Consider the following 25,568-nt stretch of genomic DNA (forward strand, 5'->3'; position numbering starts at 1 on the left):
CATTAATGAAGATGTTGAACAGGACTGGACCCAGTATTGACCCCTGGGGTACACTGCTAGTGACTGGCCTCCAACTAAACTTCGTGCCACTGATCACCACCCTCTGGGCCTGGCCATTCAGCCAGTTTTCAGTCCCGCTCGCTGTCTGCTCATCCAGCCCATGCTTCATCAGCTTCTGTATGAGGATCTTATGGGAGACAGTGTCAAAGGCCTTCCTGAAGTCCAGGTAGACAACTACGCCAGGGAAGAACGAAGGCGGGGACGTTCATCTACCAGGCCAGTCCCTTCATTGTAGAAGGTTATCAAGTTGGTCAAGCATAACTTCCCTTGCCCTTGATGTGCATAGGATTAGCTGCTCCATCACCTTCTCAGGGATCAAGGTGAGGCTGACTGTCCTGTAGTTCCTTGGATCCTCCTTCTTGCCCTTCTTGAAGACAGGAGTGACATTTGCTTTCCTCCAGTCTTCAGGTACTTCTCCCAATCGCCATCATCGATCAAATACTATTGAGAGTGGCCTTGCAATGACATCAGCCAGCCCCCTCAGCACTCACAAGTGCATCCCATCAGGGCCCATTGACTTATATATGTTCGGTTTGCTTAAGTATTCTCTGACCTGATCCTCTTCCACCAAGTGTACGTATTCCTTTCTCCACATTTTCCCCTTGGTCTCTGGGACCTGGGATTCCTGAAGGTTGGTTTTGCTAGTAAAGCCTGAGGCAAAGGCGGCATTCAGTACCTCAGCTTTTTCCATGTCCTGTGTCACCAGGTCCCCTGTCTCATTCAGTAAGGGGCCCACATTTTCCCTAGCCTTCCTTTTGTCACCTGTGTTCTTAGAGGAGCCCTTCTTGTTGTCTTTGACATCCCTGGCCAGATTTGAATTTTAGCTTTCCTAACTTCATCCCTGGATGCTCGGATAGTGTTTCTGTATTCTTCCCCGGTTACCCATTCTTGCTTCCACCCTCTGTACGCTTCCTTATTGTGTTTTGAGTTTGGCCAGGAGCTCCTTGTTCATCCACACAGGCCTCCTGGCATTTTTGCCTGACTTCCTACTCCTTGGGATGGAGCTCTCTTGAGCTTGGAGGAGGTGATCCTTGAATATTAACCAGCTTTCTTGGACCCCTCTTCCCTCCAGGGCCTTATCCCACAGGACTCTTCCAAGCAGAACCTTGAAGAGGCCTAAGTCTGCTCTCCTCAAGTCCAGGGTTGTGAGCTTGCTTTTCACCCTCCTCCCTGCCCTCAGGATCCTGAACTCCACCATCTCATGGTCACTGCGGCCAAGGCTGCCTTTGACCTTCACATCCCCAACAAGCCCCTCCTTGGTGGTGAGCATGAGGTCCAGCAGAGCACCTCTCCTCATTGGCTCCTCTGTCACATGGAGGAGGCAGTTATCATCAATGCACTCCGGGAACCTCCTGGATTGCTTATGCCCTGCTGTGTTATCCCTCTAGCAGACATTGGGGTGGTTGAGTCCCCCATGAGGACCAGGGCCTGTGAACGTGAGGCTGCTCCTAGCTGTCTGTATAAGGCCTCATCCACTTGTTCTTCCTGGTCAGGCAACCTGTAGCAGACCCCCACTATGTGCTAGTGAGGTCCTTTGGTCTGCCATCTCAGTGGAGGTAGGGGATGGAGATCCACGCAGCAGCAAAGACACAAGGTTTATTGATGTGTTAGAAACCATGGAAGCAGCTGAGAACAGTCACATAGGAATTAGGGCTTCTCCCCAGAAAAAGGTGGTGGGATCAATAGCCCAACTGAAGTGCATCTACACCAATGCACATAGCACGAGCAACAAACAGGAGGAGTTGGAAGCCATTGTGCAGCTGGAAAACTATGATATAGTTGCAATCATGGAAACATGGTGGGATGACTCACACATCTGGAGTGCTGCAATGGATGGCTATAAACTCTTCAGAAGGGATAGGTGAGGAAGAAGAGGCAGTGGGATAGCCCCTGTATGTTGGGGAGTGTTTTGACTGTCTAGAGCTTGATGATGGTGATGAAAGGGTTGAGTGTTTATGGGTAAAAATCAGGGGGAAGGCCAACAAGGCCAATATCATGGTGGGAGTCCGTTATAGACCACCCAACCAGGATGAAGAGGCAGATGAAATATTCTATAAACAGCTGGGAGAAGTCTCACGATCACTAGCCCTTGTTCTCATGGGGGACTTCAACTTACCAGATATCAGCTGGAAATACAATACAGCGGAAAGGAAACAGTCTAGGAGGTTCCTGGAGTGTGTGGAAGATAACTTCTTGACACAGTTGGTGTGGTGGGTTGACCCAGGCTGGATGACAGGTACCTACCAAAGCTGCTCTATCACTCCCCCTCCTCAGCTGGACAGGAGGAGGTATTTAAAAGACGTGTAGACATGGTGCTTAAGGACATGGTTTAGTGGTAGACTTGGCAGTGTTAGGTTAATGGTTGGACTCTATGATCTTAAAAGTCTTTTCCAACCTAAATGATTCTATGATTCTATAATGTCACCCTTACTTGTCCTCTCTTTAATCCTAAACCATAAACTCTCACTTGGCTCCTCATCCATCCCCAGGCAGAGCTGCATGCACTCCAGCCACTCTCTCACATAAAGGGCAACTCCCCCTCCTCATTTTCCCACCCTGTCCTTCCTAAAGAACCTGTATCCCTCCATTGGAACACTCCAGTCATGGGAACCATCCTACCACATCTCCATAATCCCAACAAGATCATAGGTCTGCAACTGCACACAGATGTCACGTTTATCCCCCATATTGCATGCATTAGTGTACAGGCACTTCAGAGAGGCATGTTGACTTCCTAGAAAGGGTTTGGGGGACTTGTCTATAAGGGTGCCTTGTAGGCACTTCCTCGCTTACATGCAAGTGCTGGAGGTAATCCCGCTAAAGTCCCGTTTTGTTGATTTTGCGTTCCATTCTTGTCACATCACCCCAGTGTCATGGTTTAATCCCAGCCAGCAACTAAGCACCATGCAGCCGCTCTATCACTCCCCCTTCTCAACTGGACAGGGGAGAGAAAATATAATGAAAGGCTCATGGGTCAAGATAAGGACAGGGGGAGAGATCACTCAACTAATTACCGTCACGGGCAAAACACACTCGACTTGGGGAAAATTAACTTAATTTATTGCCAATCAAACCAGAGTAGGGTAATGAGAAATAAAACCAAATCTTAAAATACCTTCCCCCCACCCCTCCCTTCTTCCCGGGCACAGCTTCACTCCCGGATTCTCTACCTATCCCCTCCAGTGGCGCATGGGGATGGGGAATGGGGGTTACGGTCAGTTCATCACATGTTGTCTCTGCCGCTTCATCCTCTTCAGGGGCAGGACTCCTCATGCTCTTCCCCTGCTCCAGTGTGGGGTCCCTCCCACGGGAGACAGTCCTCCATGAACTTCTCCAATGTGGTTCCTTCCCATGGGCTGCAGTTCTTCAGGAACTGGTCCAGCGTGGGTCCCCCACGGGGTCACAAGTCCTGCCAGAAAACCTGCTCCAACGTGGACTCCTCTCTCCATGGGTCCGCAGGTCCTGCCAGGAGCCTGCTCCAGCGTGGTCTTCCCACAGGGTCACAGCCTCCTTTGGGCACCCACCTACTCTGGCGTGGGGTCCTCCACGGGCTGCAGGTGTATATCTGCTCCACTGTGGACCTCCATGGCCTGCAGGGGGATAGCCTGCCTCACCATGGTCTTCACCATGGGCTGCAGGGGAATCTCTGCTCTGGTGCCTGGAGCATCTCCTCCCCCTCCTTCTTCACTGACCTTGGTGTCTGCAGGGTTGTTTCTCTTACATGTTCTCACTCCTCTCTCCGGCTGCCGTTTCTGTTGCACAGCAACTTTTTTTCCCTTCTTAAATATGTTATCACAGAGGTGCTACCACTGTCGCTGATTGTCTTGGCCTTGGCCAGCGGCAGGTCCATCTTGGAGCTGGCTGGCATTAGCTCTGTTGGACATAGGGGAAGCTTCTAGCATCTTATAGAAGCCACTCCTGTAGCCCCCCCCCCCGCTACCAAAACCTTGCTATGCAAACCCAATACACCCTCCTTATGAGGTCAGCCTTTTTCTTGACAAAAATAGCTTTGCCTTGTTTAGTGAGGTAGATCCCATCTCTCCCAAGCAGACGTTGATCTGCAAACAGGGTCCCATGGCCATAGAACCCAAAACCCTGTTACCAACACCAGTTCTGCAGCCAGTTATTGACATGCATTATCAGTGTCTGCCTCCTCACACCCTTGCCCCTCACCAGCAGGATTGTGGGGAACACCAGGGCCCCCATGCCCTTAACTACTGTCCCCAGAGCTCTGTAGTCGTTTCTGATACTGTCCAGGTTGCTCCTAGCAGTATCATTGGTGCCCATAGGGAAGAACAGGAGGGGGTAGTATTCAGAGGGCTGGATCCAGGCCCCCCAGCAGGCAGCAAACCTCTCTAGATGATAGTTCAGATTAACATCTTATCTGAAAATATGTCACCATTCTCAGTTCTATATGCCACCTAGACAAAAAGGAGGGGAGAAAAAAAAAAGGCACACGTGTTTCTTTTGATAGTGTAGCTTGAACTAACAGTTTCTTTGTTTCTCCTTTGAGCAATATCTGAATGTTACAGAAAAATGTGCAAATATTAAAGTAGAATTCCTTACAAAATGCTTCATCGTGACTTCAACATGGTGCTTGATAAAACCATGAAATTGAAGGCTATTCAGCTGCATCTAATATTCATTGCTCTTAGCTGCTGTAAGATTAACCTCTTCTATGATTCTGTGCTGCTTTTGTGGGAGAGATTGTTGTGACATTAAAACTAGAAATCATTAGAAAGTTTTTTTTTTTATAATCAGTAGCTATTACTGATCTCTCAACTCTATTTTACTTTGTAGCAGAAGGGTTAGAGATTTTTCTGAAGTTATCCTCGAGGTTGCTGGCTGTTGTCTCAACTGTGTCAGAATATTAAAGAATGTTAACAGTATACACTAGCGCTGGTTGTTGTTTTTTAACTCTTATTGTGCCAGGCTGAAGCTGTTATGTTTATTATTTTAAAAACCTCAGTTTCTTTTTTGTTCCTCCCTCCTTCTGGTTCTTATTTTGTAAACTGGCTTAAAGTTTCCCTAAAGACACACAGAAAGGTTTTTGTGTTGTTTCTAAAGGGGCCGAAGTTTAAAGAGGAGAGATTCCACCCCTCTTCTACATAATGGAGCTTTCAGGGAACCTATTTTAAAAGGCATGGTTACAGCCTTTGTATTGAAAGGTATATCTGCTGCCGGGGTTTGCTGATGCAGACAGGCTGGCTGGTGATTAACAAAGGTCATTAGACGTTGGAATCTGTCAGGGGAGTGGGGTGTCTTCTGTGTGAAGAAAGACGACTCCCAAGGGACAAGGACAGGGCGGTCTGGAGAGGGACCTCCTTTCTGCTTCCCTCCCCATCCTCCTGCTGGGAGGTTACTGTGCTTTGATTGTTTGTAGAACTGTGTAAGACTGTGTTGCTGGAATTAATAAACACATTTATCATTCATGAGTTAAAAGAACTTTTGGAGATCTTTGCAAATGATTGTTCAGGAAGAAAAGGTGCTGTTTTGACAGCACATGAGAACAGATACTATTTGTGTGTGTGTGTGTGAGGTAAATCATACAGAAGAGGGAAAGTCCTGTTCTTAGATGATGGTGGTTTTGTTTTGGCATGGTTTTTTGTATCATGCAAGGGAAAAAAAAAAATCTTGTATACCCAAGATGAATCTGAGAGATAAGTGAGGCCATGTTGTGCACAGGCAAGAAGCTATGAGCCACTGAGTGCAGTTGTCTGAGCTAAAATGGCTGCTCCCAAAGCTCAGAGGAGTAGGGCAGCTTAGTGAGTCTTAAAGCTTCAGTGGTGCAGGGGCTCATACCTCTTGAAAGTGCAATAAATACATTCAGCAGAGCTGTGGCTTGTTTGGTTGAGATGAGAAGACTAAGCTTGGGGAACAGATAGTGAAAAATGGATGATATGCTTTTCTGTGAAGTGCTCTAAATGCAGGAGTCATTTGCTCCATGGAAAAAAAAATGTTTTCAGATCTAACGGACTGTGCTAAAGGAGACATGGAGTAGGGCTTCACTCACTACTGTAATTTGGTCTCAGAACAGATAGTAACCTCTTGTTACGGATGCATGACTAACCAAATCCAATAGGTGTTAAAACTCAGATTAATTCTTCAGCAAAAGTTAGTTAGAAGTCTGGTAACATTTTATAAAACCACAGGCTCAATGATGTAAAGAGAATTAATACTACATGGCTGACTTAAGAATCCCCAAGATTTAAAGTGATGGCTCAAAATGCGTATATCACTCACCTAAAAGCTGAGGGCTCTCTCCCTCGAGGGGTTACCTCGGGCGGTGCCCCGACCCGAGGGGGAGTCCTCGACTGCAGACCCACTGCTCCGAGGAGGACTGCCAACATGTCCTCTGGCTGGACCCTGTTTATACCCTTGTTGAATCTGACCTGTGGTCATTTAATCCTATTGGCCAGGAGGGTCACCTCGGTGTACCTGGCACATCTCGATTGGCCAGTTCGAATTTCAACCTGCAGCCACCAGGGTTCCCTTCCCCTTCTCCCTGCCTGGAGAAGTTTCGTTTCCTGCTGGTGGGATGGGGGGGTTGTACTGCCACACCTCTTCCACAGTGTTTGATCTGGTGCTTGCAAATAAAAGCTCGAGTATCTTAATCATTGCAGCTTTGCTAGCTGAAAAGAAGCTGGTGCACTGTTTGTGCTTTTTTTTGATTGGTGTTTTTTTTGTTGTTGGAGGTGGTGGGGGACACATATTGCAGTGAGCACAGTAATGTAGATTAAACATGTAGTGTCTGTGTGCTCGCTGTCCAGAAATAGACTTGCCAGAAGTTTATTTTAGCAGGCTATAAGACAAAGCATTATTTTATGCAGTGTCCTCTCTTTGTGCCCTAGTGTTTTTGGGCTTTATATTGGGCATAAATGGCTGGGTTTTGGTAGCAAGGGGCTGCAGTGTGGGAGGAGGCCATGAACAGCCAGTTCCAGCCAGTTCTGAAACAAATGGAAAGAACCCATTGTGAGCCAAACTTTCAAAGAATCAGAGGAGCATATGGTGCCTCTGCTCAAACATATTTAAGAAAGGGTGATTGCCAGTAGGGGTAGGAGGCGCACTCTTGGAAGGAGGTGCTCCACACAGGAGTGGTGACACCCTCAAAAGGGACTGTGGCCCATGGTGGAACCCACACTTGAGCAGAGCAGTAAGAAGCAAGGAGCAGTAGAGGAAGATGAGTAAGAAATAAGGAGGGGCAGAAAGAAAACATTATGTGCTGACCCCAACCTCTTGTGCTGCCTGTCACCTTGCTGAAGGAATTGGAACTGATTGGGTGTAACGTGGCAAAAACAAAGGGAAGTTGAGACTAAGGGAGTGCTGGTGGATAAGTGTCTGGCTTATAATTGACCCTGGGGAAGGGGGACGAAAGGTGTTTCCCTAACTGTTTGTTTCACTGTTTGTTCTCTTTCTTTCTCAATATCCAAATCAGTAACTGTCGTGGTTTAACCCCAGCCAGCAACTAAGCACCACGCAGCCGGTCACTCACTCCCCCCCCACCCAGTGGGATGGGGGAGAAAATCGGGAAAAAGAAGCAAAACCCACGGGTTGAGATAAGAACAGTTTAATAGAACAGAAAAGAAGAAACGAATAATGATAATGATGGCACTAATAAAATGACAACAGCAATAATGAAAGGATTGGAATGTACAAATGATGCGCAGTGCAATTGCTCACCACCCGCCGACCAGCACCCAGCTAGTCCCTGAGCGGCGATTCCCCGCCTCCCCTTCCCAGTTCCTATACTAGATGGGACGTCATATGGTATGGAATACCCTGTTGGCCAGTTTGGGTCAGGTGCCTTGGCTGTGTCCTGTGCTAACTTCTTGTGCCCCTCCAGCTTTCTCACTGGCTGGGCATGAGAAGCTGAAAAATCCTTGACATTAGTCTAAACACTACTAGCAGCAACTGAAAACATCAGTGTTATCAACATTCTTCTCATACCTAACTCAAAAACATAGCACCGTACCAGCTACTAGGAAGACAGTTAACTCTATCCCAGCTGAAACTAGGACAGTATCCACCCCTTATTCTATACCATTGACGTCATGCTCAGTTCCCATACCTTTAGTTACATCCTGGTCAATCATCATCAGCTTTTCCATCCCTTTGAGACATATGAACAATTATATATATATATATATATACACATACACAGAGATATCATTCTTTTAGTTTATGGGTTATGTTCATTAAATGTTCATTGAGTTCATTTAGTTCCTGACTCTGGGCTCCATCCGTCATACCAGTCTTTCTGGGCAGGAGGGATGGTGCAAAGTCTTCTCAGTCGGTAGAGCAGAGTTGGGCTTCAGTGCAGTATGACGAGCAGTTGACATTGGACGCAGCAGGAGGATGGTGTGCACCGTTAGATTGTTGCATGCTGGAGTCAGTTCTGGTTCCATCACTACTGCGCTTCGCTCAGTTTTATCACAGTTCTTTCTTGCTTGATCTAAGTGATTCTTACTATAGTACTATGGATATAGCATATAACAATTATAGTAATGATAACATACAGTAGCAGGGTTATATAGCAACTAATATCATACAGGTTAATTCTGGCTATTCTCACCTAAAATTAAATCCCCTTGAGGCACACATCAGACTTCCCCATCTTTTCGCATCACCCACCAAGTGCACCCAGGCCCTTGAGCAAAAGCAATCCCACGAATGGGTTTACCTTTTCCTGAGGCAGGAGTAACCCAAACTGTCTTCCCTAACATATTTTTTGTGTGCACTACAGGGACTTTATCCCCTTCTACAGTACGTAAAAATTCTGACTGGGCAGGGCCACCCCGATTGGCAGATCCTCTGGTGTTGACTAACCAGGTGGCTTTTGCTAAATGTGTATCCCAATGTTTGAAAGTCCCACCCCCCATTGCTCTCAATGTAGTCTTTAACAGTCCATTGTATTGTTCGATTTTCCCGGAGGCTGGTGCATGATAGGGGATGTGATACACCCACTCAATGCCATGCTCTTTGGCCCAGGTGTCTATGAGGTTGTTTCGGAAATGAGTCCCGTTGTCTGACTCAATTCTCTCTGGGGTGCCATGTCGCCACAAGACCTGCTTTTCAAGGCCCAGGATAGTGTTCCGGGCAGTGGCATGGGGTACAGAATATGTTTCCAGCCATCCGGTGGTTGTTTCCACCATTGTGAGCACATAGCGCTTGCCTTGGCGAGTTTGTGGGAGTGTGATATAGTCAATCTGCCAGGCTTCCCCAAATTTATATTTCAGCCATCGTCCTCCATACCACAGGGGTTTTAACCGTTTGGCTTGTTTAATTGCAGCACATGTTTCACATTCATGGATAACCTGTGCGATAGTGTCCATGGTCAAGTCCACCCCTCGGTCACGAGCCCATCTATATGTTGCATCTCTTCCCTGATGGCCTGAAGCATCATGGGCCCATCGAGCCATAAATAGCTCACCCTTATGTTGCCAGTCCAGGTCCACCTGAGCCACTTCAATCTTGGCAGCCTGATCCACCTGTTGGTTATTTTGATGTTCTTCAGTGGCCCGACTCTTGGGTATGTGAGCATCTACATGACGTACTTTTACAACCAGATTCTCTAGCCGGGATGCGATATCTTGCCACAGTGCGGCAGCCCAAATGGGTTTACCTCTGCGCTGCCAGTTGCTCTGCTTCCATTGCTGTAGCCACCCCCACAGGGCATTTGCCACCATCCATGAGTCAGTATAGAGATAGAGCACTGGCCACTTCTCTCTTTCAGCAATGTCTAACGCTAGCTGGATGGCTTTCACCTCTGCAAACTGGCTCGATTCACCTTCTCCTTCAGCAGTTTCTGCGACTTGTCGTGTAGGACTCCATACAGCAGCCTTCCACCTCCGATGCTTTCCCACAATGCGACAGGACCCATCAGTGAACAGAGCATATTGCCTCTCATTTTCTGGCAGTTTATTATACAGCGGGGCTTCTTCAGCACGCGTTACCTCCTCCTCTGGCGACATTCCAAAATCTTTGCCTTCTGGCCAGTCCGTGATCACTTCCACAATTCCTGGGCGACTGGGGTTTCCTATGCGAGCCCGTTGTGTGATCAGTGCAATCCACTTACTCCACGTGGCATCAGTCGCGTGATGTGTAGAGGAGACCCTTCCTTTGAACATCCAGCCCAGCACTGGCAGTAGGGGTGCTAAGAGGAGCTGTGTTTCAGTACCAACCACTTCTGAGGCGGCTCGAACTCCTTCATATGCTGCCAATATCTCTTTTTCAGTTGGAGTATAGCGAGCCTCGGATCCTCGATATCCTCGACTCCAAAACCCCAGGGGTCGGCCTCGGGTCTCCCCAGGTGCTTTCTGCCAGAGGCTCCAGGTAGGGCCATTCTCCCCAGCTGCAGTGGAGAGCACATTTTTAACATCTTGTCCTGCCCGAACTGGTCCAAGGGCTACTGCATGAACAATCTCCCGTTTAATTTGTTCAAAGGCTTGCTGTTGCTCAGGGCCCCATTTAAAATCGTTCTTCTTCCGGGTCACTTGATAGAGAGGGCTTACAATCAGACTGTAATTTGGAATATGCATTCTCCAAAAACCCACAACACCTAAGAAAGCCTGTGTTTCCTTTTTATTAGTCGGTGGAGACATAGCTGCTATTTTGTTGATCACATCCAATGGGATCTGACGACGTCCATCTTGCCATTTTATTCCTAAAAACTGGATCTCCTGTGCAGGTCCCTTGACCTTACTTTCTTTTATGGCAAAACCGGCTTTCAAAAGGATTTGGATTATTTTCTTCCCTTTCTCAAAGACTTCTTCTGCCGTGTTGCCCCATACAATGATGTCATCAATGTATTGCAGGTGTTCCGGAGCTTCACCTTTTTCCAGTGCAGCCTGGATTAGTCCATGGCAAATGGTGGGGCTGTGTTTCCACCCCTGGGGCAATCGATTCCAAGTGTACTGGACACCCCTCCAAGTAAAGGCAAACTGTGGACGACACTCTGCTGCTAGAGGGATTGAGAAAAACACATTAGCAATGTCAATTGTAGCATACCACTTGGCTGCCTTTGACTCTAGTTCGTATTGAAGTTCTAGCATATCTGGAACGGCAGCACTCAGCGGTGGCGTAACTTCATTCAGGCCACGATAGTCAACTGTTAGTCTCCACTCCCCATTAGACTTTCGCACTGGCCATATGGGACTATTAAAGGGTGAGTGAGTTTTGCTGATCACTCCTTGGCTCTCCAGTTGACGAATCAACTTGTGGATGGGAATCAGAGAGTCTCGGTTGGTGCGATATTGCCGCCAGTGCACCGTCGTGGTAGCAATTGGCACTTGTTGTTCTTCAACCCTCAGCAACCCCACAATCGAAGGGTCTTGAGAGAGACCAGGCAGGGTAGACAGCTGTTCAGTGCCCTCCGTCTCCAAGGCAGCTATACCAAAAGCCCATCGATACCCCTTCGGGTCCTTGAAATATCCTCTCCTGAGATAGTCTATGCCAAGGATACACGGAGCCTCCGGACCAGTCACAATGGGGTGTTTCTGCCATTCATTCCCAGTTAGGCTTACTTCAGCTTCCAATACAGTTAACTCTTGGGATCCCCCACTCACACCAGAAATACAGATGGGTTCTGCCCCTTTATAACTTGATGGCATTAGAGTGCACTGTGCGCCGGTGTCTACTAGAGCCTTATACTCCTGTGGGTCTAACGTGCCAGGCCATTGAATCCACACAGTCCAATAGACCCGGTTATCCCTTTCCTCCACCTGGCTGGAGGCAGGGCCCCTCTAATTCTGGCCAGAGTATCCGGTATTCACTTCTCGTAAAATTGTCTCAGAAGTCCCTTCAAGAGGATCAGAAATAAGATCAGCCCTTCTACTCTGTTTGGAAACTGGAGCGGCATTTTTCCTGGTAGAATCCCCTTTTGTGGTGTTTTTTCCTCGCAGCTCACGTACCCGTGCATTTAGGACCGAGGTAGGTTTTCCATCCCATTTCCTCATGTCCTCTCCATGATCACATAGGTAAAACCACAGGGCACCTGGCGGTGTGTACCTTCTATATTCTCTCTCTTGGGCAGAGGAACGCTCACTCCTAATAGCTGAGACATTGGTCCTTACAGGTGGGCAATAGGACATATCCTCTTTGAATTGCTGGAAATCCTCGGACAGCTTCTCCACAGCCGAAATGCAGGCTTGTAGGGAGGAGGAGAGATTTTCTTCGTATTGACGGAGTTGGCGAGCCACTTCATCCACTGTCGGTGCCTCTTCATCTTTCCAGGTCATTATTGCCAGTGAGTTGGCATAGGACGATGGTGTGCTCCGTACAAATTTCTGCCACATGGGTCGTGTGCATTGGACTTCATCTGGATCTTTGGGTAATTGTGGGTTGTCCGGGTCATGATGAATCGTCTCTAACACAGCTAATTCCCTCAGATATTGGATACCTTTTTCCATGGTTGTCCACTTGCTTGATTGACATATAACATCTTCCTTAAAGGGGTACCTTTCCTTCACACTTGACAAGAGTCGCCTCCAGAGGCTGATGGCTTGTGTTCCTCTTCCTATTGCTTTGTCAATGCCATCTTCCCTGGCAAGCGGTCCCAGCTGCTTGGCTTCCCTACCTTCTAATTCCAAGCTATTAGCCCCATTGTCCCAGCATCGGAGAAGCCAGGTGATAATATGCTCACCTATATGGCGGCCAAAATCTTTTCGCATATCCCGCAGCTCACTCAAGGATAGGGACCGGGTTATTACCTCTGGTTCTGCCTCTTCCTCCTGTTCCCGTGATGTCCCTGGTTCACCTTCATCCTTTGCTAAGCGAGCTGATTTTTTTGCATATTTCTTTTTCTGTACGGGGGCAACTGATACTGGTGCAGGTTGATCCGCTGGTTCAGTTGCAGTATCGCTCGCCGGGTTTTGGATAACCGCAGCGTCTGTCACCAAGGTTTGGGTAGCAGCGTCTGTCGCCAAGGTTTGGGTAGCAGCAGTGCTCGTCGCTGGGGCTGGAGGGACCGCAGTGCCCGTTGCCAGGGTTTGGGTAGCTGCTGTGCTCGTTGCCACGGCTGGAGGGGCTGCAGTGCCTGTTGCTGAGGTTTGGGTAGCCACAGTTCTCATTGCCGGGGCTGGAGGGGTCACGGTACCTGTCACCAAGGTCTGGGTGGCCGCAATGCTCGTCGCCGGGGCTGGAGGGGCCGCAGCGCCCATTGCCGGGCTTTGGGTGACCGCAGTGCTCATCGCTTTGTTGTTAGGTCCAGAGACCTTCTCTTCCCCTTGGGGGTGCTGAGTTGTGTCGAACAGGGCTTGATAGGCGTGGGCCAGGCCCCAGCACGTTGCAGTGATTTGTATCTCTCTGGAGCTGCCGGGGTGACAGCATACCTTTTCCAAATATTTTACTAGTTCTTCTGGATTCTGCATTTGTTCAGGGGTGAATTTCCAAAACACTGGAGGTGCCCACTTTTCTAGGTACTTGCCCATACTACCCCACACACCCTGCCACTCATAATTATCCAGCCTCGGGGCAGACCTCTGGGTGATCTTCTTAAATAGTTGTTTAACCTTAAACAAGAGCTGAACCACATTCAGGAGCATGCTAATTCCCAGCAGTAGGGCTAGGACCGTGCTGGTCTCAACATCCCAAGAGTATTCAAATTTTTCAAAATTCCCAAACACCATTGTAACTGGACTGAAGGAGAAAGGAGAGGGGAAAAAAGGTATCCCACTCATAGACTGGTTTTCCAAGGAGGAAAGGTAAATGGTATAATTATTAATAGTTTCCCACAGATGGCTCCCGCAGTATAAAGGTGACAATGCTGAGTGCAAATACCGGATTAATTCCACAACTGATGACTTTATCATACCATAAACCAGTGTTATACAATACATCAAAGCAAAAACCTTAATCCACCTCCCACGGATGATAAGCAGCAGAAGAGGGACTACATGCAGCAAGCGAGGTGATACATAACAGAACTTTAAAAACCAGAGCAACAACTCTAAGAACACATAAATCAACATAATGACCAGCGACTATTAGACCAATATAATGAATGCTTATAACAAATTTGTTTTAACGAGCTCTGGTCAGGTTTGTCGTTATCTCAACCCTTCGTGCCCCATGTTGGGCGCCAAAATGGACTGTCGTGGTTTAACCCCAGCCAGCAACTAAGCACCACGCAGCCGCTCACTCACTCCCCCCACCCACCCAGTGGGATGGGGGAGAAAATCGGGAAAAGAAGTAAAACTCTTGGGTTGAGATAAGAACAGTTTAATAGAACAGAAAAGAAGAAACGAATAATGATAATGATAACACTAATAAAATGACAACAGCAATAATGAAAGGATTGGAATGTACAAATGATGCGCAGTGCAATTGCTCACCACCCGCCGACCGGCACCCAGCTAGTCCCCGAGCGGCGATTCCCTGCCCCCCCTTCCCAGTTCCTATACTAGATGGGACGTCATATGGTATGGAATACCCCGTTGGCCACTTTGGGTCAGGTGCCCTGGCTGTGTCCTGTGCTAACTTCTTGTGCCCCTCCAGCTTTCTCACTGGCTGGGCATGAGAAGCTGAAAAATCCTTGACATTAGTCTAAACACTACTAGCAGCAACTGAAAACATCAGTGTTATCAACATTCTTCTCATACTGAACTCAAAACATAGCACCCTACCAGCTACTAGGAAGACAGTTAACTCTATCCCAGCTGAAACTAGGACAGTAACTAAAAGTTCATGTTAGTTGACAATAAACTAAATCAAGTAAAATTCCCTGAGTCAAGACTGTTTTGCCTGAGGCAGGTTTTCATCTTGCTATAGAAGGAGTTTTACATTCTACAGTAAATACATGGAGTTTTCATAGTAAAATGTTTTTGTCTGCTATTGCATCTTGGACCTCTGGAACTCCAAGGTTATCTTGGCCCAGTGCAATGTGTGGTAAACTTAATAAATGAGTTATTACTTGTCATGGTTTAATCCCAGCCGGCAACAAAGCACCCCGAAGCCACTCGCTCACTCCTTCTCCCCCCCCCCCCGCGGGATGATGAGGAGAAAATATAAAGAAATGCTCGTGGGTCGAGACAAGGACAGGGAGGGATCACTCACCACTTATGGTTACAGGCAAAAGACAGACTCAACTTGGGGAAAAAGCAAACCAATTTAATTTACTAAAAATAAAATCAAAACAAGGATACTGAGAAGTAAAACCCAAATCTTAAAACACCTTCCCCCACCCCTCCTTCCTTCCCAGCTCAACTCCACTCCTGGTTTTCTCTCCCTCCTCCCCCCCGGCGGCGCAGGGGAACAGGGGGCGGGGGTTGGGGTCAGCTCACCACACATTGTCTCTGCTGCTCCTTCCTCCTCAGGGGGAGGAGGACTCACTCTTCCCCTGCTCCACCGTGGGGTCCCTCCCATGGGAGACAGTCCTTCGCGAACTTCCCTGGTATGGGTCCTTTCTGTGGGCCGATCTTCAGGCACAGACTGCTCCAGCGTGGGGTTTCCCATGGAGTCACGGCCATCTTCGGGGGCATCCAACTGCTCTGGTGTGGGGTCCTCCATGGGCTGCAGGTGGGCATCTGCTCCCCTGCTCACCTCCATGGGCTGCAGGGGGACAGCCTGCCGTCTCACCACGGGCTGCAGGGGCATCACCTCCTCAGGCCCACCTCCTCCCCATCCTTCTTCACTGACCTCGGTATCTGCATAGGTGTTCCTCTCACATTCCAATCTCCTCCCCCACTGTAGGTTCCCCTTCTTAAATATGTTATCCCAGAGGCGATACCACCATCGCTGATTGGGTGGGTCTTAGTGTCATGGTTTAACCCCAGCCAGCAACTAAGCACCATGCAGCCGCTCACTCACTTCCCCCCCACCCAGTGGGATGGGGGAGAGAATCGGGAAAAAAAAAAAGGTAAAACTCGTGGGTTGAGATAAGAATCGTTTAATAGGACAGTAAGGAAGAAACTAATAATGATAATAATAACAATAATAAAATAAATAATTGGAATATACAAAACAAGTGATGCAGAATGCAATTGCTCACCACTCGCCGACTGATGCCCAGTTAGTTCCCAAGTAGCGATCTGCCCGCCAGGCTAACTCCCCCCCCCAGTTTATATACTAGACGTGACATCACATGGTATGGAATACCCCGTTGGCCACTTTGGGTCAGCTGCCCTGGCTGTGTCCCCTCCCAACTTCTTGTGCCCCTCCAGCCTTTTTGCTGGCTGGGCATGAGAAGCTGAAAAATCCTTGACTTTAGACTAAACATTACTTAGCAACAACTGAAAACATCAGTGTGTTATCAACATTCTTCTCATACCTAAAGTCAAAAACATAGCACTGTACCAGCTACTAGGAAGACAATTAACTCTATCCCAGCTGAAACCAGGACACCTAGATAGGGCTTTCTTTGAATCAAAATTGCCTTGATGCCTCTTAAATGTTGAATTTTAGGCTGCAGTAATTATGGAATTTCTGGAAATCATTAAGTCATGTGATAGGAAGCTTGGTGTTAATATATTTTCAGAATTCACTGAATGGCATTTCTGTAAAAACAAAACAAAAAAACTCCCCAAAGCAACCAAACAGGGAAAAACAAAACAAAACAAACCCCTGCCTCTTTCCTTCTCCTTTCCTTGTTTTTCTTGCAGAATTTTCTAATGCAAAAGATCATTTCTGAACCATGGAGGTGCTGCAGTGTGATGGCTGTGATTTCCGAGCTCCATCCTATGAAGACCTAAAAGCTCACATTCAGGATGTTCATACTGCTTTTCTGCAGCCAACAGATGTCTCTGAGGAAAATCCTAGCCAGCCAAGGTCTGGCTCCATGAATGCTAGCAACCAGACTGAGATTGAATTTTCTTCTGTAAAGGATGAATTTACAATTGCAGATGAAATAGCAGGTAAACCTCAACCCTAAGTCCCTATCATACATGTGACTTATTTTAGTGCATTTTAATTGGTACGTTTCAGTGTGGTTTTTAAAAACTCTTATCTTTATCACTATGGTAGTGAAGTGGATGATGTTTAGTTACAGCCATATTTTTTTTGTAAATGCAAATGTGTGGATTTGTCATCTTTCTGTTTTTCACATGCTTCTTCATATTGCTTCTTTTCCTTGCTTTACACCACCATGAGCTCTAGAAGAGTTTTGAACTTTATCAGTGTACCTTTTTATTTCAAGCAGCTTATTTTGATAATAGTCTATCCCAAATTATGTACCATCTGTTAGTTTTCTGACCATTCTCGTGTGCACAGGTCTAATCATAAATAAGTGAGGGAATCCTGGTGTGATTAACGTGTTCAAGGTGTGCGTGTATTCATATGCATACAGAGTACATGGGGGGGAAACTGTCTAATTTTACTCATTTACATATTTACTTTTTAATTTTTATTTTAGGGCAAACTACAACAACTCAGATGGGGACTGGAAGTTATTATAGCCAGAGCCAAAGTTTTTATGGTCAACATATGGCTCCAAATCCTAAACCAACCAACAAGTTTTTCCAGTGCAAATTCTGTGTGCGTTACTTCCGATCTAAAAACCTCCTCATAGAGCACACTCGCAAGGTTCATGGAGCGCAAGTTGGGGGGAGCTCAGTAGGGTCACACACTGCTGGATCCTTAAATTACAACATCACGATGCACGAGGGGTTTGGCAAAGTTTTCTCTTGCCAGTTCTGCACCTACAAATCACCAAGGCGCGCAAGGATTATTAAGCACCAGAAAATGTATCACAAAAACAATCTGAAGGAGTCTTTAACTCCTACTGCTACCTCTGCTGTATCTGAACTGACATCTGCCTCTGTACCAGTGCAGGAACCCTGCAAGGAATTGCCTGCAGAGGTGGTAGAACGGAGCATTTTGGAGTCCATGGTCAAACCTCTAACAAAGTCCAGAGGGAACTTTTGCTGTGAATGGTGCAGTTACCAGACACCTCGGAGGGAACGCTGGTGTGACCATATGATGAAGAAGCACCGCAGCATGGTAAAAATACTGTCAAGTTTGAGGCAGGAACAAGACAGAACCAGTGCACCTGATGTGCAGAGTAAGAGTGCCCAGAATGCCTCCCCAAACTCTAATTATATCTCTATGAATATGACAGGACATGATATGTTGAATGCTGATGTCTCAAACTTCAGAAGCTCTACGGGCAATTCCCTTATCAGGCCCAACTCTTCTATATCCTCTAAGTTTTCTTCTGTGTCTTATCCTCAAATGAAGTCTAAATTACGTCACAACTCGGGCATAGTTAATTTGCCTGACAGATCCCACTATGGAGTTGCTGACATGACAAATTCTTCTGCTGACTTGGAAACAAACAGTATGCTAAATGACTCCAGCTCAGACGAAGAGCTAAATGAAGTGGACAGCGAGAATGGCTTGAACTCTTTGGACCACCAGTCTTCAGGAATATCTGCAGAGCAACTGATGCGATCTGATGGCAACAAGCTGTTGGAAACGAAAGGGATTCCCTTTAGAAGATACATGAACAGGTTCCAATGTCCTTTTTGCCCTTTCCTCACAATGCACCGCCGAAGCATCTCCCGTCACATTGAGAATATCCACCTGTCTGGGAAGACAACTGTATACAAATGCGATGAATGCCCTTTCACCTGTAAGAGTTCATTAAAGCTTGGAGCTCATAGACAATGTCATGCAGGTACAACATCAGATTGGGACACTGTGAATTCTCAGAGTGAAAACATTGTCTCCTCTTTGAATGACAACATGGTTTCTTATGAAAGTGGAAATATAAACGGAAGGAAGTCAGCTGGGATGACGGAAACAGTGCAGCAGCAGCAGCAACAGCAGCAGTTGCCTCAACCCCATTCACAGCATCCTTATAAGTGCACAATGTGTAACTATTCTACCACTACTTTGAAAGGCCTCAGAGTTCATCAGCAGCACAAGCACTCATTTTGTGACAACTTACCAAAATATGATGGACTGCCATCCAACATGCCACAAGAGAGCGAGGCAGATGCTCTCACCTCTGTCAGCACAGTGAAGAAAAGCCAGACCTCAATTCTTGGTCTCTCATCTAAAAATAACTTTGTTGCTAAGGTCGCTCGGAAGGTGTCAAATGACTGCCCTTTGGATCTCTCACCAGTGAAGAAAAGAACTAGAATTGATGAAATAGCAAGCAACCTGCAGAGCAAAATAAACCAAAACAAACAGCAAGAAAATGCTGTGATTAATGTAGAGGATGATGAGGAAGAGGAGGAAGATGAGGTGGAGATAGAAGTGGAATTAGACAGAGAAGAACAAACAGAACCAATGGTGGAGGTTTCTAGTTCTTATGCACCCCAGCAAATGTGGGGGAGAGAGACTAATGTTTCCCAGAAGGATGCAAACTTCAGAAATATGCATCATGATTATAATTCCACCAATGGAGCAGAGATCGAGCTCACTTTATCTGAAGATGAGGAAGATTATTTTTCTTCCATTAACGTGAAAGATCAACAGAGCCCTAACGCCTCTGGTCTGGGAAGCCAGCCAAATATGTATGGCCCTGGTCAGAACAACGAAAATGTGGAGATTAACGACTCTGGCAGGCTTTACTATTGTAAACACTGTGATTTTAGCAACAAATCTGCCAGGAGTGTTAGCACCCACTACCAACGGATGCATCCCTACATAAAATTCAGCTTTAGGTATATCTTGGATCCCAATGATCACAGTGCAGTATACAGATGCCTTGAGTGTTATATTGACTATACGAATTTTGAAGACCTGCAGCAACACTATGGAGAGCATCACCCTGAAGCTATGAATGTATTGAACTCTGATCACTCTGATCTGATCTACCGCTGTCGCTTCTGTTCTTACACTAGCCCAAATGTTAGAAGCCTGATGCCGCATTACCAAAGAATGCATCCAACAGTGAAAATTAACAATGCAATGATATTTTCAAGCTATGTTGTTGAGCAGCAAGAGGGGCTAAACACAGAGTCTCAGACACTGAGAGAGATCTTGAATTCTGCTCCAAAAACTATGGCAACCTCCACCTCCGTGGCTCATGGAACTACTGTGCCAGCAAGTTTTAACAAAAGTGCTGCAAAGAGTTTTAGTCCTGAATGTGAAAATCAGAAGGCACCTTCGGTCAATTCTGTGGTTGTTTATGACTGTGATGTGTGCTCATTTGCAAGCCCTAACATGCATTCAGTTCTGGTGCATTACCAGAAAAAACACCCTGAAGAAAAAGCATCATATTTCAGAATTCAGAAGACCATGCATATAGCTTTTGTTGACAGGGGCTCTGCCCTGGCTCAAATGTCTTTTGAGATGGGGGTGTCTGTCTCCTCAGAACTGTCCACCTTGGCTTCTCAACCTCCACCTCTCCCACCACTGCCCCCAGACCTTGCTCCTGAACTCTACTATTGCAAACATTGTTCATACAGCAACCGTTCAGTTGTGGGAGTGCTTGTCCACTACCAGAAAAGGCATCCGGAAATAAAGGTCACTGCCAAGTACATCAGGCAGGCACCCCCTACTGCGGCAATGATGAAGGCTGGTGAGCTGCCACCTGGGATTCAGAAACTGCCAGTGTCAGTGCAGCAGTTGAGCCGGGGCAGTTCTGAGAGCTCTGTGAATCCCCCTGAGAACGAAATGTTCTTCTGCCAGCACTGCGATTATGGAAACCGGACTGTGAAAGGTGTGCTCATTCATTATCAAAAGAAGCATCGTGATTTCAAAGCCAATGCAGATGTGATTAGGCAGCATACAGCCACCATTAGAAGCCTTTGTGATCATAACCAGAAGAAATCATCTGGCAGCCTGCCTGCTCACACCTCCAGCACTGAACAGGACAAAACAAAGCTGAGAGCCCTCAAATGCAGGCAGTGTAGCTACACATCACCTTACTTCTATGCGTTGAGGAAGCATATTAAGAAAGACCACCCGAATCTGAAGGCCACGGTCATGTCCATTATGAGATGGGCATTTTTGGATGGCTTGATAGAAGCTGGTTATCACTGTGAATGGTGCATTTATTCACATACAGAACCAAGTGGTTTGCTTGTGCATTACCAAAGGAGACATCCTGAACATTATGTTGACTATACATATATGGCAACTAAACTCTGGGCAGGTCCGGATCCTTCCCCTCCTACCCTAGTGATGCCAACAGAGGCAAAGACCTATAAATGCAGAGACTGCATTTTTGAAGCATCTTCCATTTGGGATATTACTAATCACTACCAGGCTTTTCACCCTTGGGCTATGAATGGGGATGAATCTGTATTGTTAGATATTATTAAGGAGAAAGATGCTGCTGAGAAAATTGTCACACAGCTTGATGAAGTTAGGGCCAGGATTAATTCTGAAAACCAGGTAACATCACAGATGGACCAGGATGTGGAGGACCCCAGCCTTTCCCAGGAAAAAACTATTCAGCTGGCTTCTGCAAACCCTGCCATCTCCTCCACTCCATATCAGTGTACAGTTTGCCAGTCTGAGTACAATAACTTGCATGGCCTCCTGACACATTATGGCAAAAAGCATCCTGGCATGAAAGTGAAAGCTGCTGACTTTGCACAGGACATAGACATTAACTCAGGGGCTGTGTACAAGTGCAGACATTGCCCATACATTAACACACGCATTCATGGTGTCCTCACACATTACCAGAAACGGCACCCATCAGTAAAGGTCACTGCTGAAGACTTTGTGCATGATGTGGAACAGTCGAATGACATTGCCCAAAATGACATAGAAGAGACGAGTAGGATTTTCAAGCAAGGCTATGGTGCATACCGGTGCAAACTATGCTCTTACACCCATGGCACACTGGAGAAGCTCAAAATTCACTATGAGAAATACCATAATCAGCCTGAATTTGATGTTTTTGCTCAGTCACCGCCAAAGGTGTCTGCCTCAGTGGAGCCAGACATGGTAACTGAAATCAAGGCCTCCCCAGAAATTGCCACTGATGGTGTTGGAGAAGTCTCTGTCTCAGCACCTTGTTTCTCCAGTTCTCACTTAGTGTCTCATACAGTGTTCCGGTGTCAGCTCTGCAAATATTTCTGTTCTACCCGGAAGGGGATAGCCAGGCACTACCGCATCAAACATAATAATGTTCGGGCACAACCAGAAGGCAAGAACAACCTCTTCAAGTGTGCTTTGTGTTCCTACACCAACCCTATCCGCAAAGGGCTTGCAGCACACTACCAGAAAAGGCATGACATTGATGCTTACTACACTCATTGTTTAGCAGCCTCCAGGACAGTAAGCGACAAACCCAATAAAGTGATCATTCCATCTCCTCCCAAAGATGACACTCCTCAGTTAAGTGAGGAGCTGAGGAGGGCTGTGGAAAAGAAGAAATGCTCGCTTTGTTCCTTTCAGTCTTTTAGCAAAAAAGGTATTGTGTCCCACTACATGAAGCGTCACCCTGGTGTTTTCCCTAAGAAGCAGCATGCGAGCAAGCTGGGGGGTTACTTCACTGCCGTGTATGCTGATGAACATGAAAAGTCAACTCCAACTGAGGAAAGGAATGACTTTGAAAAGCCTGAGGTGGAGAACAAGGCTCAGGAAACTGAGTGGCTTCCCTTCAGATGCATAAAATGTTTCAAGCTATCCTTCAGCACAGCAGAGCTGCTGTGCATGCATTACACTGATCACCACAGCAAGGATTTGAAGAGAGACTTTACCATACTGGGAAGTGGCACCCGCTCTCATAATGCTGTCTACCAGTGCAAGCACTGTGATACTAAATTGCATAGCATGGCAGAGCTGACCTTACACTTGAATAGTCACAATGAGGAATTCCAGAAGCGTGCCAAACGTCAGGAGAGGAGGAAACAGCTTTTGAGCAAGCAGAAATATGCAGATGGTGCTTTTACAGATTTCAAACAAGAGAGGGTAAGAATCTGTGTGTCTGGTCTCCTTCTCTGCTGCTTCTCCCCAGGGAGAAAAACAAACCAAAAGCTGTTCTTCTGTACCCCAAGAGGCTCCTTATTACTAATACCCACTTGCACGGTCTCTTTGACAGCCTAATGAATGCAGGTTAATGAGTGACTCAGCATGTCAATGGGCTCTATAAGTCAGTTACATATTCTGCTTTAATTTCCTTCATTCTCCACCTATTCCTAGGCTCCATGGGAAGCTCTGCTCCTTCCAACTGTTTCCTTCAGGATTTTCCCTATCTTTCTTCCTTCCTCCCACCCTTATGGATGGCTATCTGTATCTGACAGTTATTTATTCTTCTATTGCAAGGCTGCTGTTTGCTTTCTCATAGATTCTTTAGCAAATGTCCCATTCTACTGCTCATCAATGTACCTTGAAATAACACATCAATTTCCTTCTCAAGCTAAATCTATTTCAGTACATTTTCTGCTAAAGAACCTGTTTATGTGCATCTATCCAATAACTTCAAGCTTTGGGCAAGTGTTCCTGTGAACAGAGACCAAATTCTGCTACTCTTTTCTGTACTCTTCTCCCCATCTGGAGTAACTCTACTTGCTGTAGAAAAGCATACAATAGGGCAGGGGGGAACCGTGAAAGAGCATGGCTTAGTCTTGTAAGTTAAAAATGAACACTCTTATAGGGGACTACTATTATGCAGAAACTCAAGGTTTTTCCTGTGCATGTCCTGTCCACCTATTTTGAGGGCTTTAATAGAAGTCAGCGCAAATTGAGGTTGAAGTTTTGCACAATAGCATGTTGTAGTGGGTTGACCTTGGCTGGACGCCAGGTGCCCACCAAGCCAGTCTATCACTCCCCCTCCTCAGCAGGACGGGGGGGGGAAGAAAATAAGATGGAAAAAACTCATGGGTCAAGATAAAGGCAGTTTAATAAAGCAAAAGCAAAGGCCGCGTGCAGAAGCAAAGGAAAACAAAAGATTTATTTGCTATTTCCCATCAGCAGGAGATATCCAGCCACTTCCCAGGAAGTAGGGCTTCAGTACATGTGGCGGTTGCTCTGGAAGACAAACATCGTAATAACAAATTCCCCCCCCCCTCCTTTCTCTTAGCTTTTATTTCTGAGCAGACATTATATGGTATGGAATATCCCTTTGATCAATTTGGGTCAGCTGTCCTGGCTATGTCCCCTCCCAAGATCTTACCCACCCCCAGCCTACTGGCCTTTGGGGGTGAGGAGGGGAATGTTGGAGAGACAGCCTTGATGCTGTGGGAGCACTGCTCAGCAGTAGCCAAAACACTCCGGTGTTACCAACACCTTTCTAGCTACCAATACAAAGCACAGCACTATGAGGGCTGCTATGGGGAGAATTAACTCTATCTCAGCCAGACCCAATACACATGTGTACACTAAGTGCAATTTCCCTTAAGGTGCAAAATCTGGTCTGGGTATATTCCTAAAAGTGAGATATCAGAAGCATGTTTCAGTATTACATTAGTATAACTGATTAATACTCATGTGCTTCAATAGGCTTTTGGACACTTGGAAGATGCTTCAAAACTTAAGGAGAGGAAAGTAGTTGGCTACAAATGCAAATTTTGTGTGGAAGTTCATCCAACACTTCGAGCCATCTGTAATCATCTCCGTAAGCATGTCCAGTATGGGAATGTTTCTTCTGTGTCAGCTACAGTAAAGGTGAGCATTCTGTGAACTGACAGCATTTTTTGTTTGATATTAAGGCCTAACTGAAAGCCCATAGAGGGCTCCCATGGAGTCAAATGGGTTTTGGATTGGATATTCTGAACAGTTAAACATGACATTCTAATCTAATTCTTCAGGTTTCTGCAGCACATTTTGTTTACTTTAAGATGTTTTGACTTTCTTCTGCTCTTCATCTGAGGCACAAAAACTATTTCATTCTCATTTCTTATTTGCCACAAAGGAATTGATGTAATGGATGACTGAAAGGCTTGATTTATGAGCAGTAGCTTCTCCCTCAGCTGTTCTGGGCTACTTTTCTGCTTTCTTAGACCGTTTAAGTGTGGATTTCTTTTATTATTTTTTTTTCTCCAACCCATATGCAAAAGTGAAATTATAATGCTGCAAACACATATTCAAATAGCCAGCTGAGCCGGGGTCCAATTCAAGTGGTTAATTGTAAATGTGCTGCTGTTTCCTCCCTATGCAAGTGGAGACCACCTAGAATGTCTCTGAGGACAGGCAGTGCTCCACAGCCAGCTTTACAGGATATCAGCAGGGGGAGTTCAGGTGCGGTAAGGTTGCAGGAACTGGTTATGCAGTTCTTCTCCTTTTCTCGCTGCAGTGAATATTCAGCAAAATCTCATTCTGCAGTCCTCAGAATGTGACCTAAAGCGTGCCTATTTCATGACATCAATTGTGTGCTGTGTAAAGTAGCTGAGTCCTTCAGGGTCTAAACGGTTCTACCTAAAAGCTTTCATTGTCCTTCCACCGACTTTCCTTTAGCTTATCCAATACTACTGACAGAATGGGATGCTTCCCTTCTATCGAATGATTCCTGCTCTTTCCCTGCTTCTCAAGTAAAGTTTATGTGGGGTCAATACCATCTTTTGAGCAAGTAGTTACTAAACAGCAGGGAACAAAACCTAAAATCCAAGACTCCAAAAAAATGATATAAATATACTTTTCAGTTTTAATGTTGCTGCAAAATGCGTGCTATG

At 46.3% G+C, this 25,568-nt stretch overlaps 1 protein-coding gene across 8 annotated transcripts in view; it reads left to right on the forward strand.

The window, feature by feature from the left end:
* LOC121232836 (zinc finger protein 462-like) overlaps positions 1–25,568 on the forward strand; it is a 127,249-nt gene that overhangs the window by 40,602 nt on the left and 61,079 nt on the right. For all 8 annotated transcript variants that reach the window (XM_041121287.1, XM_041121281.1, XM_041121282.1 and 5 more), the window contains 3 exons: positions 16,656–16,907; positions 17,405–22,869; positions 24,400–24,564. In XM_041121287.1, the coding sequence (XP_040977221.1) occupies positions 16,688–16,907; positions 17,405–22,869; positions 24,400–24,564 (5,850 nt within the window). In that variant the 5' untranslated portion in view covers positions 16,656–16,687. The remainder of the gene's footprint in view (positions 1–16,655; positions 16,908–17,404; positions 22,870–24,399; positions 24,565–25,568) is intronic.

This window comes from Aquila chrysaetos, chromosome W (genome assembly GCF_900496995.4).
Source record: "Aquila chrysaetos chrysaetos chromosome W, bAquChr1.4, whole genome shotgun sequence".
NCBI classification, from domain to species: Eukaryota; Metazoa; Chordata; class Aves; order Accipitriformes; family Accipitridae; genus Aquila; species Aquila chrysaetos.